Source organism: Lactuca virosa, chromosome 2 (assembly GCF_052849685.1).
Source record: "Lactuca virosa cultivar CGN04683 chromosome 2, Lactuca_virosa_CGN04683_v6, whole genome shotgun sequence".
Lineage (NCBI taxonomy): Eukaryota > Viridiplantae > Streptophyta > Magnoliopsida > Asterales > Asteraceae > Lactuca > Lactuca virosa.
Window position 1 is genome coordinate 231,461,413 of NC_136427.1, and position 14,732 is coordinate 231,476,144.

At 35.0% G+C, this 14,732-nt stretch overlaps 2 protein-coding genes across 2 annotated transcripts; both read right to left on the reverse strand.

The window, feature by feature from the left end:
- Window positions 1-2,288: 2,288 nt before the first annotated feature.
- Window positions 2,289-5,165, reverse strand: LOC145160406 (6-phosphogluconate dehydrogenase family protein). The gene is made up of 2 exons (XM_079079575.1): window positions 5,008-5,165; window positions 2,289-3,937 (listed from the first exon to the last, which is right to left on the reverse strand). The coding sequence occupies exon 2, from the start codon at window positions 3,927-3,929 to the stop codon at window positions 2,463-2,465; it is 1,467 nt and encodes a 488-aa protein (XP_078935701.1). The 5' UTR covers window positions 3,930-3,937; window positions 5,008-5,165; the 3' UTR covers window positions 2,289-2,462.
- Window positions 5,166-8,194: 3,029 nt separating this feature from the next.
- LOC145160407 (putative galacturonosyltransferase 9) lies at window positions 8,195-10,908 on the reverse strand. Its single transcript, XM_079079576.1, has 3 exons — window positions 10,460-10,908; window positions 8,757-9,977; window positions 8,195-8,583 (listed from the first exon to the last, which is right to left on the reverse strand). Exons 1-3 carry the CDS (start codon window positions 10,628-10,630, stop codon window positions 8,308-8,310), a joined length of 1,668 nt encoding a protein of 555 aa, XP_078935702.1. The 5' UTR covers window positions 10,631-10,908; the 3' UTR covers window positions 8,195-8,307.
- Between the last annotated feature and the right edge of the window lie 3,824 nt (window positions 10,909-14,732).

Consider the following 14,732-nt stretch of genomic DNA (forward strand, 5'->3'; position numbering starts at 1 on the left):
ATTATAAAACATTCAATACCTTTACATATATAACTATCATCCGTTACCAATTAAGGAGTTAATAGTAGAAAAAAAATTGTAATATTAAGAAAAAGGAAAAATAGGACAAATTGCCAAGTGGAATTAAAGGAAAATGAAAAAATAGAAAAAATGACATGTGGTATATTGAATAAGGTGAAGACAAGTGACAAAAGTATTTTCATTTATTAGGTAGGATATGGGATGGGATATATAGTCACATATGTAGATGAGATTTTTAGAGTTTGGTGTATAAGATGGAGAAAAAATATGATTTGAGAACACTCAAAACTCTACATTGTGGTGCATGTATTCATATTGAATGAAGAAGAGGAAGATATAAATTTATATAAGCAGAATATATAAATTTTGTTTATATTGTTTGAAGATAATATGAAACAAAATTTCTAGTCATTTTTTCTATTCTATCGCGTGAAATCTTCTATATTGTATTTTTCTACACCAAATGAGACTCATTAAAGAATGAGTCACAATAATACAAGATTCACATACGATATTTGTACTATTATATATATATATATATATATATATATATATATATATATATATATATATATATGTTTTATTTTCACTATAATGTTTTATAGATATTATAAAATGTATTGTTGATGTTGGCTATAATTAGTTTCATATTAAAATTATATCCAAAATTAATAGGTTCATATAATAGTATCCAATTTTTGTTAATCATATTATTTTAATCTTGTGCAACGCACAAGTATAGCCTAGTTTTGTATGAAACAAAGCTGTCCAAATACTTTTTAAAAACTCTTTTTGGAAAAATCATAAGTCAATAAACTTTTGTCGAAAATACTTTTGAGGTTGAAAAAGCAATCCCAAATACCCCTTTATAAAGTTGTATGTATTAGAGATTAGAGATGTTTATAAAAGATAAAATGTAATCTAAATATATAGTTTTGGTCGTCTTTCCATTTGTTTGATTTGTTTTACCGGTTTCACGATATACTAAATTCTTACATTTTACCAATTTATCCGGTCAAGATATATTGCAATCCAAATAAATCTAGCGCATGTAAACAATCAAAAAAGATCATTTCCAACGGAAGTTTCTCCATGTGTAAGTATGCCATGAAGTTTATACAGAGGTATACCGTATACAATTGATATGCACGACAGGCGACAGCACGAGAGACACTGATCTAAAAGTCACTTTACACGCGGATACTATACTAGTGGCAAATAGACATATAACTTTTTTCTAAATTCTAATCCATCAAACATTTTATTACATGAATCTGGTCCACTAACCAACAAGATTGCGAAGCTTTCTGTGTTTTAATAAGTCAATATATTTTAGGTCTCAACAAAGCTTAGGGGTGTGAAAAAAACCGAAAAACCGATCCGATCCGGTCAATCCGAAACCGAAAAAAAATTGTAACCGAAAAAAAACCGACTCTCTACGGGTCGGTTTCGGTTTCGATATATATATATATATATATATATATATATATATATATATATATATATATATATATATATATATATAATCAACATTGTTTAATACTAATCAAAATTGTTTCGAATGATCCTATGGTACGGCGCAGTGGCCAAAACAAAATTCAATTGACAATTTCCAGTTTCACAGTTCTACATTCATTTTGTTTTCTTATTAATTTTATTATTATATTTATTATATAAGTTATAATATATGATATTTGAACTTTATATTTTCTTTTTGGCTTCGTGAGTTACTAACTTTTAGAAAGAAATTGGTCGAAATAGTGTTTGTAGTTTTGATTGAATTTGATTTTTTTTATTTAGCAGGTATCCATGAACCGAACCGTGGTTACCCGCCTTCACACGGTTCGGTTCGGTTCGGTTTTTGGCCAATTCGGTTCGGGTTCGGTTAGCGCACATGAGGTACCCGCCCCGTGGTCACGGTTCATAATTTTATTACTATCCGAACCGAACCGCCCCGTGAACACCCCTAACAAAGCTCTTACTTATTGTATCGGTTTAACTTTGTTCAAAATTGGAAGACAGTTTTGAACGGACATTTGATGACATAGGCCTCATTTGTTTTTCTACAAAAGTACTTTTTGAGCACTTTTCCCTTCTGGCGGGTAGGCGTTTCTCAAGTGCACGTCTTCTTCCGCAAACATGGAAAAAGACAAAAGACATTTAACCACTTCCAAAACAAACAACACCATAGTCTCCTAGAAGAAATGACCTCAAGTACCACAAAACAAAATGGGTCAGATGTGAACAAATTTTCAATAGCAGTAATATTACAGAAATCATACCAAATAATATTAATTATTTTGGTTCAAGAGATAATAACAAAACAAAACAACACAACAACAAAAGCTCTCTCTCACCCAAGACAAATCTAAAGGGATTTCTGGGAATGAGGAAACAAAATTATTATTATTATTATAAACTGGATTTTACCTGAAAAAAACCTAGTTTTTTTTTATCTGCTTGGCGAGTTTGAACCACTCGGTGTGAAAGGAACCGGGGACATCAGTCCTCTCGTAGGTGTGGGCCCCAAAGTAATCTCTTTGAGCTTGCACCAAATTAGCAGGCAACCTCTCCCTTCTATACGTATCAAAATACGCAAGGCTAGAAGACATACCCGGAGTACTAATCCCTGAATTAATAGCCAAACACACAACTCTCCTCCAAGCAGACTGACGCTCCACCATTTCTTTCGCAAACTCAGGGTCCACCAACAGGTTGGCAAGTTCAGAGTTTCTATCATACGCCTGTTTGATCCGGTCCAAAAATATAGCTCGAATAATACACCCACCTTTCCAGATTCTAGCCAACTCACCCAGCTTCAAACCCCACCCCTTTTCAATGCTTTTCGCACGTATCAAATTCATCCCCTGTGCGTAACTACATATCTTAGCAGCATAAAGAGCCTGCCTTACATCGTTTATCAATTTTTCTTTATCCACATTTTGAGTCTCCAAAATATCACCGAACCCACCAGATTTAAAGATCTTAGCAGCTTCGACACGTTCGTCTTTTAATCCGCTCAGGAATCGCGAATCCAGAGACGCAGCGATTGTGGGGGCAGCGATTGATAGATCCGCCGCTTGTTGGACGGTCCATTTTCCGGTCCCTTTCATGCCTGTTTTATCCAACACTTTGTCGACTAGATATCCGTCTCCCTTGTCGTCCTTGATTCCGAAGATGTCTGCGGTGATTTCAATCAAGAAGCTTTGAAGCTCCCCTTGATTCCATTCCGAGAACACTTTGTGTAATTCCTCGTTAGAGAGTTTCCCAACGGATTTCAACACGTCGTATGCTTCTGAAATCAGCTGCATGTCGCCATACTCGATTCCGTTGTGGACCATTTTGACGAAATTGCCGGAACCGCCTTCCCCGATGTATGTGACACATGGACCACTGTCGGGTACTTGAGCGGCTACTTTGAGCACGATGTCTTCGATGTATTTGTAAGCTTCGATTGAGCCACCGGGCATCATGGATGGTCCGTTTCTGGCGCCTTCTTCGCCACCGGAAACGCCCATTCCGAGGTAGAGAAGGCCTAATTCCACCATGGCTTTTTCTCTTCTTTCGGTGTTTTCGTACCATTCGTTGCCACCATCGATGATGCAATCGCCTTTTTCCAAGTATTGAGATAAGGTTTTGATTGTTTGGTCAACAGGGGCACCGGCTTTGACCAGCATGATGATCACACGAGGTTTTTGGATGGAATTGACAAATGATTCGGGGTCATGGAATCCGTAAAGTGGAAGGTTGCCTTCTTTTTTAGCTCGCTCAACAGTTTCATCAACTTTGTTTGTACTACGATTGTAAACAGAAATTGGGAACCCTTTTTCTGCGATGTTGAGGGCAAGGTTTTGACCCATAACAGCAAGACCAGCAAGGCCTATTCTTGTTAGCTTTTGATCAGCCATATCTTTTTCTGTAAAAAACATAATTTCAACTTAGATAAAGCCATATTAAATAAGAACAGCCAGATCTAATAACAGAGAGTGATTTCTTTCTTAAGAGAGACTGATCGCAGTTTACATCATTAATATGAAGCTTTTTTTTGAGATAGATCTACATCATAGCTTACTTGACTAACTGTCATCTGATAGAAGTCACCCCATATATATAAAAAGTGATGTTTTTTGTGTTTGGAAGAGATGGTGTAAATGGCAGAGATTAATTTTTCAAGACGGACAAATACATTAAGGTATGAGTGCATCAAAACTCTAAAGAGATGTATCTTGGAGATATAGAAACCGAAAGAATGATTTATTATAAAAATTAGCAAATCAAACATGATTTCAGATTTATTCATTGTATAAAACAAAAATGATATGTTATCCTGATACCATACTTTGCTAAAAGGGGCTAAAACTAGCTTTTTCGATTGGCTAACAATATGCACAGCAAATAAAGGGGACATGGGTATTTCATTGATCCTTCGAGTTCTAATCATTTGAGGAGAAGTCTAAATGATCAAGCAATCCCAAATCTCCTCTATCTCTACCATGCTCAGAAACAGGAACCTCAACCACAAAAAGAGGACATCAGTCAAATAAGAAAAGAATCCACAAACATGCATAAACGCGGTTCAAATCCTAAGATCAACAATGAGCAGCTCGCCAATTTTAGGTCGCTTCACTAATCAAAGTACATCCGATATAGTCTGGCTACTACTAATCGAACACAAATCCAGTTTTACTGCAGATTTCAGATCACAGTGGGAGCTAGTAGCTCCTACTTCCTAAAAATCAAAGAGTTGAAAACTCAAACGCAATGAATCAAATAAATTAAGTGTTGGTTTGAATTTGAACATATAGCTATTCAAAGCCAAATTTCCTAACGCTGGACGTCCTCAAGTTCGGGAAACCATAGATGAAACGATTCATGTTCAATCTATAAAAACATCAATGCACATGCGGATAAAAAACAAGGGATCTAAATAACTTTCAGCAATCGGAGGAAATTTAAGAAAGAAGAAGTTCAGAGATAAGTTGATACCTTCTAAGAATGAACGCGATGAAAGGATCTGCAAGTTAATTGATGATCGAAATAAAATGAAGACGATCTGAATTTGGGAAAGTAGAAGAGTATTTAAAGAGAACGAGGTCCTCTTCTGGGGCGGCTTCAAAGTGAGTCAATTCTGACCTCCTCGGTGGTGGTGGTGGTTGGTGAGCTCATCGATCTATTAATCTATTTCCATCTACCTCCTCCTATTTTAACATGTTTCCCATTTAACCCCCTCATATTCTAGGTTTTCTTCAAAAAGTTGTGAATGTCATGTGATATTTTTTAATAATGACAAATTTTGTCCCATCTCGGAATTTGTCATGGATAAAGGCATGTGATGTGTTGCACAGTACTGACTTTTAGAATTATATTTGTACTGGAAATTGAAAAAAAAAAACTGATAAGTTTTATAGAAACTTATGTCGATTTAATATTTAAATAATAAAAAACGTATTGAATACTTTTTATTTGTGTTACTTAGGTCATTGAATTGTTTCCCCAATAGGTACTATATATTATTGTATTTATGTAAAGTGATTGGGTATTTGTCCGGATGCATCAAACGTGTTGATATGATATTATGATGGCAACGACAACGTGAGCACTTGTTAGGGATTTGATCTGAGTAAATTTAGGGAGGCGAGATCATGAATTCATGATGTTCTTACATCCAAGCCAAGTGCAAGAATTGGAAACCATTATAATTTATAAATAATTAAATATGATGGTCTCGATGACATGTTGAACCACCTCAAATGGGGTTACTTTGCTTAGTTCATAAATGATACCTATAGAAACTTATGAAAAATAATAGTAAAGTAATTTTGGTAAGAGAAATTGGATGAGTAAAGAAGATGATGAGTTCTCCTATTTATTGATTTTTTCAATATATGTTACGTAGATGTCATGTCACTAATAAGTAATAACGGTTAAATCGGTCAATCAATTATTAGGTGACTAGAAAAGGGTATTGTTAAATATACTTTAGCCTAATTATTATACGGTGGTGCAAATGAAAAGTTTTAAAAAGTTATAAAAAACATGAAAAGAGAAGTGGACTCCCAATAAAAAAAAATCAAATTCTAGATAAAAGTGTATCTTGAAAATAGAATATGGTGTAAATAAAAGCCCATTTATGGGTAATGTTTAGCATATCTTACACCCCGTTCCTGAGTTCAACTTAACGAAAGAAAAGAAAGGAAATTTGTGGAAATGAGAAGAAAATAAAAGAAATTGGTGTTCCCGAGTTTCATTAAAGGGGGAAGTGGAAGGAAATGGAGGGAAATGAGAGAATCACTTTCCCTCCTAACTTTCCTTCCGATTTGGGAGGATTTGGAAAGAAAGAACAAAATTATTCATTTTCCTTCTACTTCTCTCCAACTCGGGAACACAAAAGAAAATTTTATTTTCCTTTCCTTTCTCTTGTTTTCTCTCATTACTTTCTTTTCTCTTCTCTTCTTTTCTTTTCTCTTCTCTTCTTTTCTTCTAGTATACTAAGGTGTAAATAAAAAGACCATTTATGGAGTGTCGAGATGAGGAGATGGTATTGTTTACCATATTTTCGACACCCAAAATGTATTTTAAGACGTATTGTTTGGATGTATAGATGACAAAATACTTTTTGAAGTATTGTTTAAGTGACTTGTTGTGATGTTTCTAATGCCTACACATAGTTTTCAGATTTTTTTTAATGTTATGATTAAAATATAAATCTAATTTAACAAATATTAACTTTTATAATTATCATCATCAAAGAATGCATGTTAGCTATCCAAATAGAGTTAAGATGTTATATTCTTTTATAGGCCAACTCAAATAAGAATAACTATATAGTCTATTTATGTGTTTGCAGGTAAATTGAATCTTCCGATGAGAAAAAGAAGATCGAATTTAATATGAGACGCAAATAGCAACTGTAATGAAAAATGAGGGGGTAAACTGAAAGTACGTAAAGAACAGCGTATGGAACATTTGCTAAAATATTCGCATTTTTTGTTTGTTCTTCTAGAAAAAGTGGATCTAAATGTCCGGATCATCTGTGTAAAACACAGATGTTTCACCGCATTTATTTTGGGATCCAAATGATAGTTATTAAAATGTTATAGTTTTATTTAAGTACAATTATTACACACCCTTTTAGAGTTAAAATGAAGATATAATATCTTTAAAAGATATTTTTCAGAAACGTAAATTAAAATGCAAGATCTACTATAGTGATTAAAGTTCATATTCATGAGTCATGACGTTGCTTTGGCATGTTACATGGTGTCAAGGACAAATATTGACTTGGCTTTTGATTTGCACAGATGTGAAAGGCATATGAGACTCATTAGGATTTCACATGTGATCGTTTGAGTGCCTGATCTTAATATATAAAATAATACAATAAAATCGGAGACATGTTAGATTGATAGAATATTCAAAGTCAGAGACAAGAAAATTAAATGACACATCACTTCAAAAAATGTCAACAAGATATTGAAATTCTAGTTAAAATCAGGTCAAACATATATTAAATTTCATGTTTAAATCAAGACATACAGGACAAATCAACTTTTCTGCTGCTAGGTTCTATAGTTGATTTTTATATTATTATATTAAAACACAATAATTATGTAGTTTCGACTCTACAATATACTTTATTTAATTATAACTACTAAATTTTATTATTTGTAAAATTAAAATTTTTTTCTAGCTATTTTAGAAAATACAATCATATTTAATTACATTCATGGACTTTTTTTTGTTTTTAAATTGTGTTATTACAAATTGCATGGATACAATAATAGGTTACAGTGCGAATTCTCATTCAATTCCATGATAGGATTGATAAAAAAAACACTGCATTCCTCAAAAAATGGTCCATTCATTCCATCAGATAAAACAAGTATGTATATTTATTTATTCCAAACGGAATCAACCATTCCATTACCTACTCGATTCCCACATGCCAAACACTACCTAAGAATCAATAACTGCTATCGACGAAACGATGATATCCCAAAGAGCGAAGTATCACTTTAAATTTATGGAATTTTGGATAATTTGAGTATCGGCATTTATAAGAAGTTAAATTGAGAGATTTTGATTAAAAAAGAGGCATTTAAGAAAGAAGTTTATGTTGGTTGAAGTAAGTAAGAAGCACATGAGTGATGAGTGAAAAGAATAAAGAAAGAGGTTTGCTTCTAATGCCCATAGGCCATAGCTATTAAGAAGTTGTAACAAAATTACCAAAATTGGACAGACACAGGCCTTAGTTAGTTAAAGTTTGAATCTGTTTAATGGTTATAGTTATAGACCAAAGTTGCATAACTGCACATAATCCATTTCTCTATCGACATATTTAGTCCAAAGATGCTTGAACTGATTCATGGCAATATCAAGCCAAGGTTTCATGTTCCCATTGAAATGAATGACAGCAGCAGCATTAATCTCATCCATGCTTATACTCGGGTTGTACCCAAGACCACGAACATGCCATTTTTTCTCCAATGATTTTGTTCTTGAGTAGAATGTTATTAGTCCAGGTGGCAGCATTCCCGAATTCCATAAACCCCCATCTTCATTCTGTCAACCATTATCAATAAAAGCACAACTTACACCAAATACCAACCTACTTTACTCTTTTTACTTTACTTTTTACTCATAATACCAATCTAAGTTGCTAATTTCCCTAAATAAACAAATAAAGAATATGAAGCAAGTAGTAAAGTTGTAATCAGAAGCAAAAGGAGACATACCAGATCTTGCCAATAATGGTATTTATCGGTTAATTTTTCACGCCTCCAAGCATCAAGATCAAATATATTCAAGCCAAAAGCCCAAGCACATGCTTTTGGATTGAATTTTTCCCTAATCGAAGGGTGTGAAAAGTTCAAATAATGAGCATATCTATGAAACGATCCAAAGCAGGTCTCAACAGCCCCATTCACCTTCCCATCCATGTCAAGTTTCCACAATGCAGTCAAATCTTTCTGAACCACAACATCATCATCTAAAAGCAATATCCAATGCAGCTTCGGGTACATCTCTGGCAAGTAAAACCTAAGGTGATTCAACATTGACACATGCTTTGGGTTCCTAATGTTGTTGTTGGCATCTTTTGCTGCTCCAAAGTAGAGATTCTGTGAATTTGCGGACTCCATTTGTCTCAGAACAGGGACATATGAGGAGTTCAAGAAAGTATATCCTTCAACTGTTTTCACCTCCACAAAAGCACCCCTTTCTACTGGCTTCTTTTTAAACCAAACCTTCATTGCAGCAAGATTCATTTTATCAGTCACGATATGGAAAACATGTTTCCATGGCTCTTCCGCATTCTTTACAGTTGAGTTAACCACAACAGAGACTGCAATCACATTATCTGAAAAGATTGCATAATGATACAGTGAGGGGTCCTCAAACTCAGGTTTAGGCTCCTCATCTCTATATTTTTCTGGATTTGCAATTCGATCCCCCATTAAGCGCATTGCAAGACAATGCAAACTCTTTGGAGTTGATTTTGCAGCAATTAAGCTAGCAAATGCACCATTCTTCTTGGCTTTAGTTAGCAAATCTTGAACTGCAAATATCGTGTCTTTTAACTTCAGAATTTTCAACTGATTGTCGTATGATTCCTTTGTGTCGGCTATTATCAGCCTAGCAACCTTGACTTTATCCTTGACCTCCTTCTCAAACTGTCTTAAGACTTCTTCATCTAATGGCTCGTTCGTCTCGAACAATGCAGTATGATATGTTGGTTTCATACTCAAGTCAGAGAAGTTTTGTGCCAGATCCTCAAACATCTTAAGCTGTTTGGATATCTCCAGCTTAAGCTTCCTTGCGTATGCAGCATATGCATTCACAAGCACAATATGATCATTTGCTTGCTTATGCATCAAATCTAACCTATTCTTTAATGGATCCGATTTCAAAGCTAGAAAGGTCCTCTGCATGTATGCTCGCCCAGTTGTCTGCATCCCCTGAAAGATTTCAATCAAACCAATTAAAGGAACTTCAGAAACCAATTCCTTTATTCCTACGTCATAAAGCACACTATCACGATTAATGATTTTAAAGTAGTCGTTAACTAATGGTAACTTCGATTGCATTATTTTCCATCATAGATTAACGCACAAATTTTGCACTTCTGAATAATTAACTTCTATCAACAGCCAACAGGAACTTCAGATTAAAAATGTGTGGTGCAGAAACGGACTTAATTACTCATAAATTTAACAAAATTGTAAGTAACAGCTTCGGAACTAAGGAATTGCCATCTCAATTTTAAAATTCAGATACTGATGCATCAATGGAACATAGTAGAAATTAGATTTGCAAAACAAGAACAACAATAAAATGCTGTATTGTTATATCACAATAATACGTATAGGTACTAGGTTGCGAATTGTGTGTGTGTGTGTGTGTGTGTGAGAGAGAGAGAGAGAGAGAGAGAGAGAGTTACAGAGTTTTCAGAGAAATGTGCGGGGTGGGAAGAGAAAAGTACGGAGGCGGTGGCGAAGAAAAGGAGAGTAAACATAGCGGAGACGAAGATCCGGTAAGAAAAGAAGTTGCGAGGGGCGGAGGAAGACGCAGATCCTCCACCGCTTCTGCCGCTCCGTACCACAACCGCCATAATTTTCAGCAAAAGCTGTAAGCTACCACCAAACACACCGTCCTACCAAATTGTATAGCAGTTAAGAAAGATTCAGAACAAACATAGAATCTTCATGATGAGATCTGATCTGAAGGAATGCAGATGTGAGAGTTGGAATCTCCGGTGAGGAAAGTAACAGTGACAGCGATGTCGAAGGCGACGGACGGTGTTCCGATCCCGCCGTTGTTGGTTGGTTTTCTGGTGTGGTGGGGCCATTTGGTGAGATGAAACGTGTTTTTGACATTTTCACTTTTTGCTTCCCTTTTTGAGATAACTATAATTCTTTCCCCTTAAAGTTTTACAATTTACAGGGTAGTTATGAGTAAATTGCAAATTGGTCCTATAGTATATCAAAAAATGTAGTCCGAGTTCAATTTTCTTTTTTGTTTGTGCATAGTAGGTTCAAATTTTAAATATCATATACTTGGTCCCATAAAAACTAGGAACTGATATGTACACAACATTTTTCTCCATACACAACTCTTGATGTTTTAAAATGTTGTACTGTACAACTATATAATGCATAAATTGTTGTGTATGGCAAAAAATTGTTGTGTACGAATCACTTCTCATAAAAATTTCTTCCTGATTCTTTTTTCCTTTTTCTTTTATTTCCTTTATTATTTATAAGATTAAAAAAACAAAGATAAAGATAATCTAACCACCCCTTAATAATCTCACATCAACCGCACCCCACTCAGAAACACCACCGTCAGTCATCGTCAGCCATCGTTGGCTGTCGCCAATCACGTCTTACCAGATCCAACTATGTGCAGATCCACTGTCGTCCAGATTCACCACCACCTACATCTATCCAGATCCTTCAAGATTCGCCGACATCCACCTCCTCCAACAAACAGATATACAAAAACCGACGTCCACCTCCTCCGACGAGCAGATCTCCACCTCAGGTGAACTCTCTCTCTCTCTCTCTCTCTCTCTCTCTCTCTCTCTTTATTCGACGATATGGTCAAGGTGAAAACACATTCGACGACGGCGCTAGGGTTCGCCTTGAGCAGATGTCGATGGTTGGCCAGCCCGTCAATCGAGGAACTAGAATAGTGGGGGAGAGGAAGGTTCATATCCATGTTTGGGCGGAGGTTCGGAACCATAGTATTAGGGTTTTCCTTTATCTGAAGTACCATATACAAGTGATGGTCGTCCGACGATGTAGGTGGCAACGACGTTGCTGGTGGCGACACAGGGGGCAACAATATAGGGGCAACAACGACGTATGTAGAAAACGGAAATGAAGGGAGGTTGAAAAAGGTAGCATGCATCGATAGTGGGAGGTGGGTAGTTGCGAAGGTTGATATCAGTGGTGGTCCAGCCGAAGAGAGAGAGAGAGAGAGAGAGAGAGAGAGAGAGATGATAAAAATGGCAGCTCCGGTGGCGGTGGTGCTCCGACGAGATATTTTCGGCGGTAGAAATAGAAAAGAGAAATATGAAGAGAGAGAGAGAGAGAGAGAGAGAGAGAGAGAGAGAGAGAGAGAGAGAGAGTTGATAAAAATGGGCAACTCCGGCGGCGGAGGTGCTCCGACGAGATATTTTCGGCGGTAGCAACAGAAAAGAGAAGTATATATATATATATATATATATATATATATATATATATATATATATATATATATATATATATATACACACACACACAGAGAGAGAGAGGATCATGTTGGTATATCAAAAGAGAAAGGGTGGGTGTGGTAGGTTATTAAAGATTTTATTTTCTTTTATCGTTTATTTAGTTATAAAAATATTTAAGTAAATAGAAGAAAAAAAAAACCAGGAGGACAAAATAATCTTTTTAAGTGCATTTAAATTTTTAAGGGATCAAATTTGCATGGAAGTTTCAATTTTAGATTGGCCATGCAACAAAAAAAAATGAACTCAGCCTGCACTTTTTGATAGACCACAAGGACCAATTTTACAATTTACTCTAGTTAGAATGATTTATCACTATTTGAAAAAGGCTATGTGTCCATTTGACATGAATATCTATAGAAGTCACATATTAGGTGACCTATAATATTATCACTAACACCTACCAATTATATTATATCTCTATTCATATTTACACACAATCGTCCCATACAAGAATCATGAATCCAAATTACTATACAAATATGTTTATTTTCCTATGATCCCAAAAATCCAAACAATTGTCCATAACATCCATACCCTAATACAAATCTATAAATGAAGCCAACACCAAAATAAACTTCATACCTAAATTCATACCCTCGTCCACACCCAAATCCATACCCTAATCCCAATCCAGAAATGAAGCCAACACCAAAAGAATCTCCCATTAACAAACGATCAAAAAAACCCTGCTAGAACAAAAAGAAGAAATATTGTTGGCAAAAACTTGGCTACATATTTCATCGGATAACATAACTGGACAACATTACTAGAAGCCAACAACTTGATAAAGAGTTTTGGAAGGGTTATTATGTCACACCCCCGAACCAGACGGCGAAAAACGTCCGGGGGCTTGTGTGTGACTTCATCTTGTAATATCATCACAATGTATATAATTGAAACAAGATAACACCGTCATCATACATATATAAATACAACCAACATTGTTTACATCAAGTATAGTATCATAAGTTACATGCCAAAATATTCAATGTATGATGATAACAAAGTAAGACAAAATTCCACATGTTCTTGTAGACCTTTCCGCTTAACGATTTCCTGAGAATACAAGTTATTTTGAAAATGTCAACATATATAATGTTGGTGAGTCCATAAGAATGTTTGAAGAAAAGTTTTGTATTGTTTGTGAAACACCAGAAAATCCAATATTTTCTATAAAATGGTTTGAAAGTGATGTATCAAAATCAAGTATTAATGCATGTGTGTTTTCTGTTGTTGAAATGTATTTAAGAATGTAATCCGGATAGAAACACTGTGTTTTCTGTTGTAAGTAGAATGTATTGTTTAACTGTATATTTCCCCCATAAAATCCTATATTTTCTGTTTACAAAAGTGTCGTGGTCTCAAACCCTAAGACCGAATATCAGTGTATGTATGTCTTTGTATTAACGAGATTCTTTATGTATTCTGTAAAATTTATGATGGAGAGTATCTCTATGTGAGTCGTTTCAACCATACTTGATTATGACGAATTCGCCTGTTGTGGCGTTTTTAGGCGCCGGTTTGTTTAAGGTAAGGTTTGTCACCCTAGACTGGCCTAGTCTAACTGTAGCGAACAGCTCAGGTGTGGGGTGTCACCCCGTATAGATCTATACACAAACTCTCGCTTTCCCTCCAGGAGACTTTGGTTATAACTATAGGCTACGATTGTACACTCGAGAGGTGTCGACTGATATGTCTCACTAGCATCCTTAACTGAGTTTACACAAATATTGTATTATGTTATATAATGTTCCCGTGTACGTTTTATGTTTGAAAAGCCCAATGAGTATGTATATGAATGTACGAGGCCAAACCGACATATAGAAGGACCATTAATGCCCAATAAACATGTAATGTATAGTCTAGGCCCAATAAGCATGTAAATTGGCCACTAAGGCCCAATAACATGGATTATACGTATTAGGCCCAATAAACATGAAAATTTACATCTTTAGTCCAATTGTATATAAATTAACATTTTTGGCCCAAGTATATATATAAGTTGATGTTTTCGGCCCATTATTATAAAATTGACATTTTCGGCCTATTTATATATAATTTACATTTTCAGCCCAATTTAGATAAAAATGACATTCTCGGCCTATTTATATATAAAATTTACATTTTCAGCCCAATTTAGATAAAAATACATTTTCGGCCTAAGTTTTGCGAAAATAACATTTTAGGCCCAAATCCAAATAAAGTGACAATTTCAACCCATAAAACCGTAAATTTACATTTTTGGCTCAGATTTGTGTTAAATGACAATTTAAATCCATAAAAATCATAAATTTACAATTTAGCCAAAATGAAACCGTAAAGGCCCATATTAAGGCCCATTATGTGAAATTTAACACTTTTGGCCCTTTTTAAAACTATGATTTTCATAAAGACCCATTTTATATAAATATGATTCTTTTAGTCCTTGTAAAACTGT

What these genes read in the sequence shown, in the direction of transcription:
- LOC145160407 (XM_079079576.1), bottom strand. Translation starts at nt 10,630, where the DNA reads ATGGCGGTTGTGGTACGGAGCGGCAGAAGCGGTGGAGGATCTGCGTCT. An exon ending in CACATTTCTCTGAAAACTCT is followed by an intron (nt 9,978 to 10,459) that starts GTAACTCTCTCT and finishes GAAATCTTTCAG; the next exon opens with GGGATGCAGACAACTGGGCG. An exon ending in ACCATTATTGGCAAGATCTG is followed by an intron (nt 8,584 to 8,756) that starts GTATGTCTCCTT and finishes AATGGTTGACAG; the next exon opens with AATGAAGATGGGGGTTTATG.
- LOC145160406 (XM_079079575.1), bottom strand. Translation starts at nt 3,929, where the DNA reads ATGGCTGATCAAAAGCTAACAAGAATAGGCCTTGCTGGTCTTGCTGTT.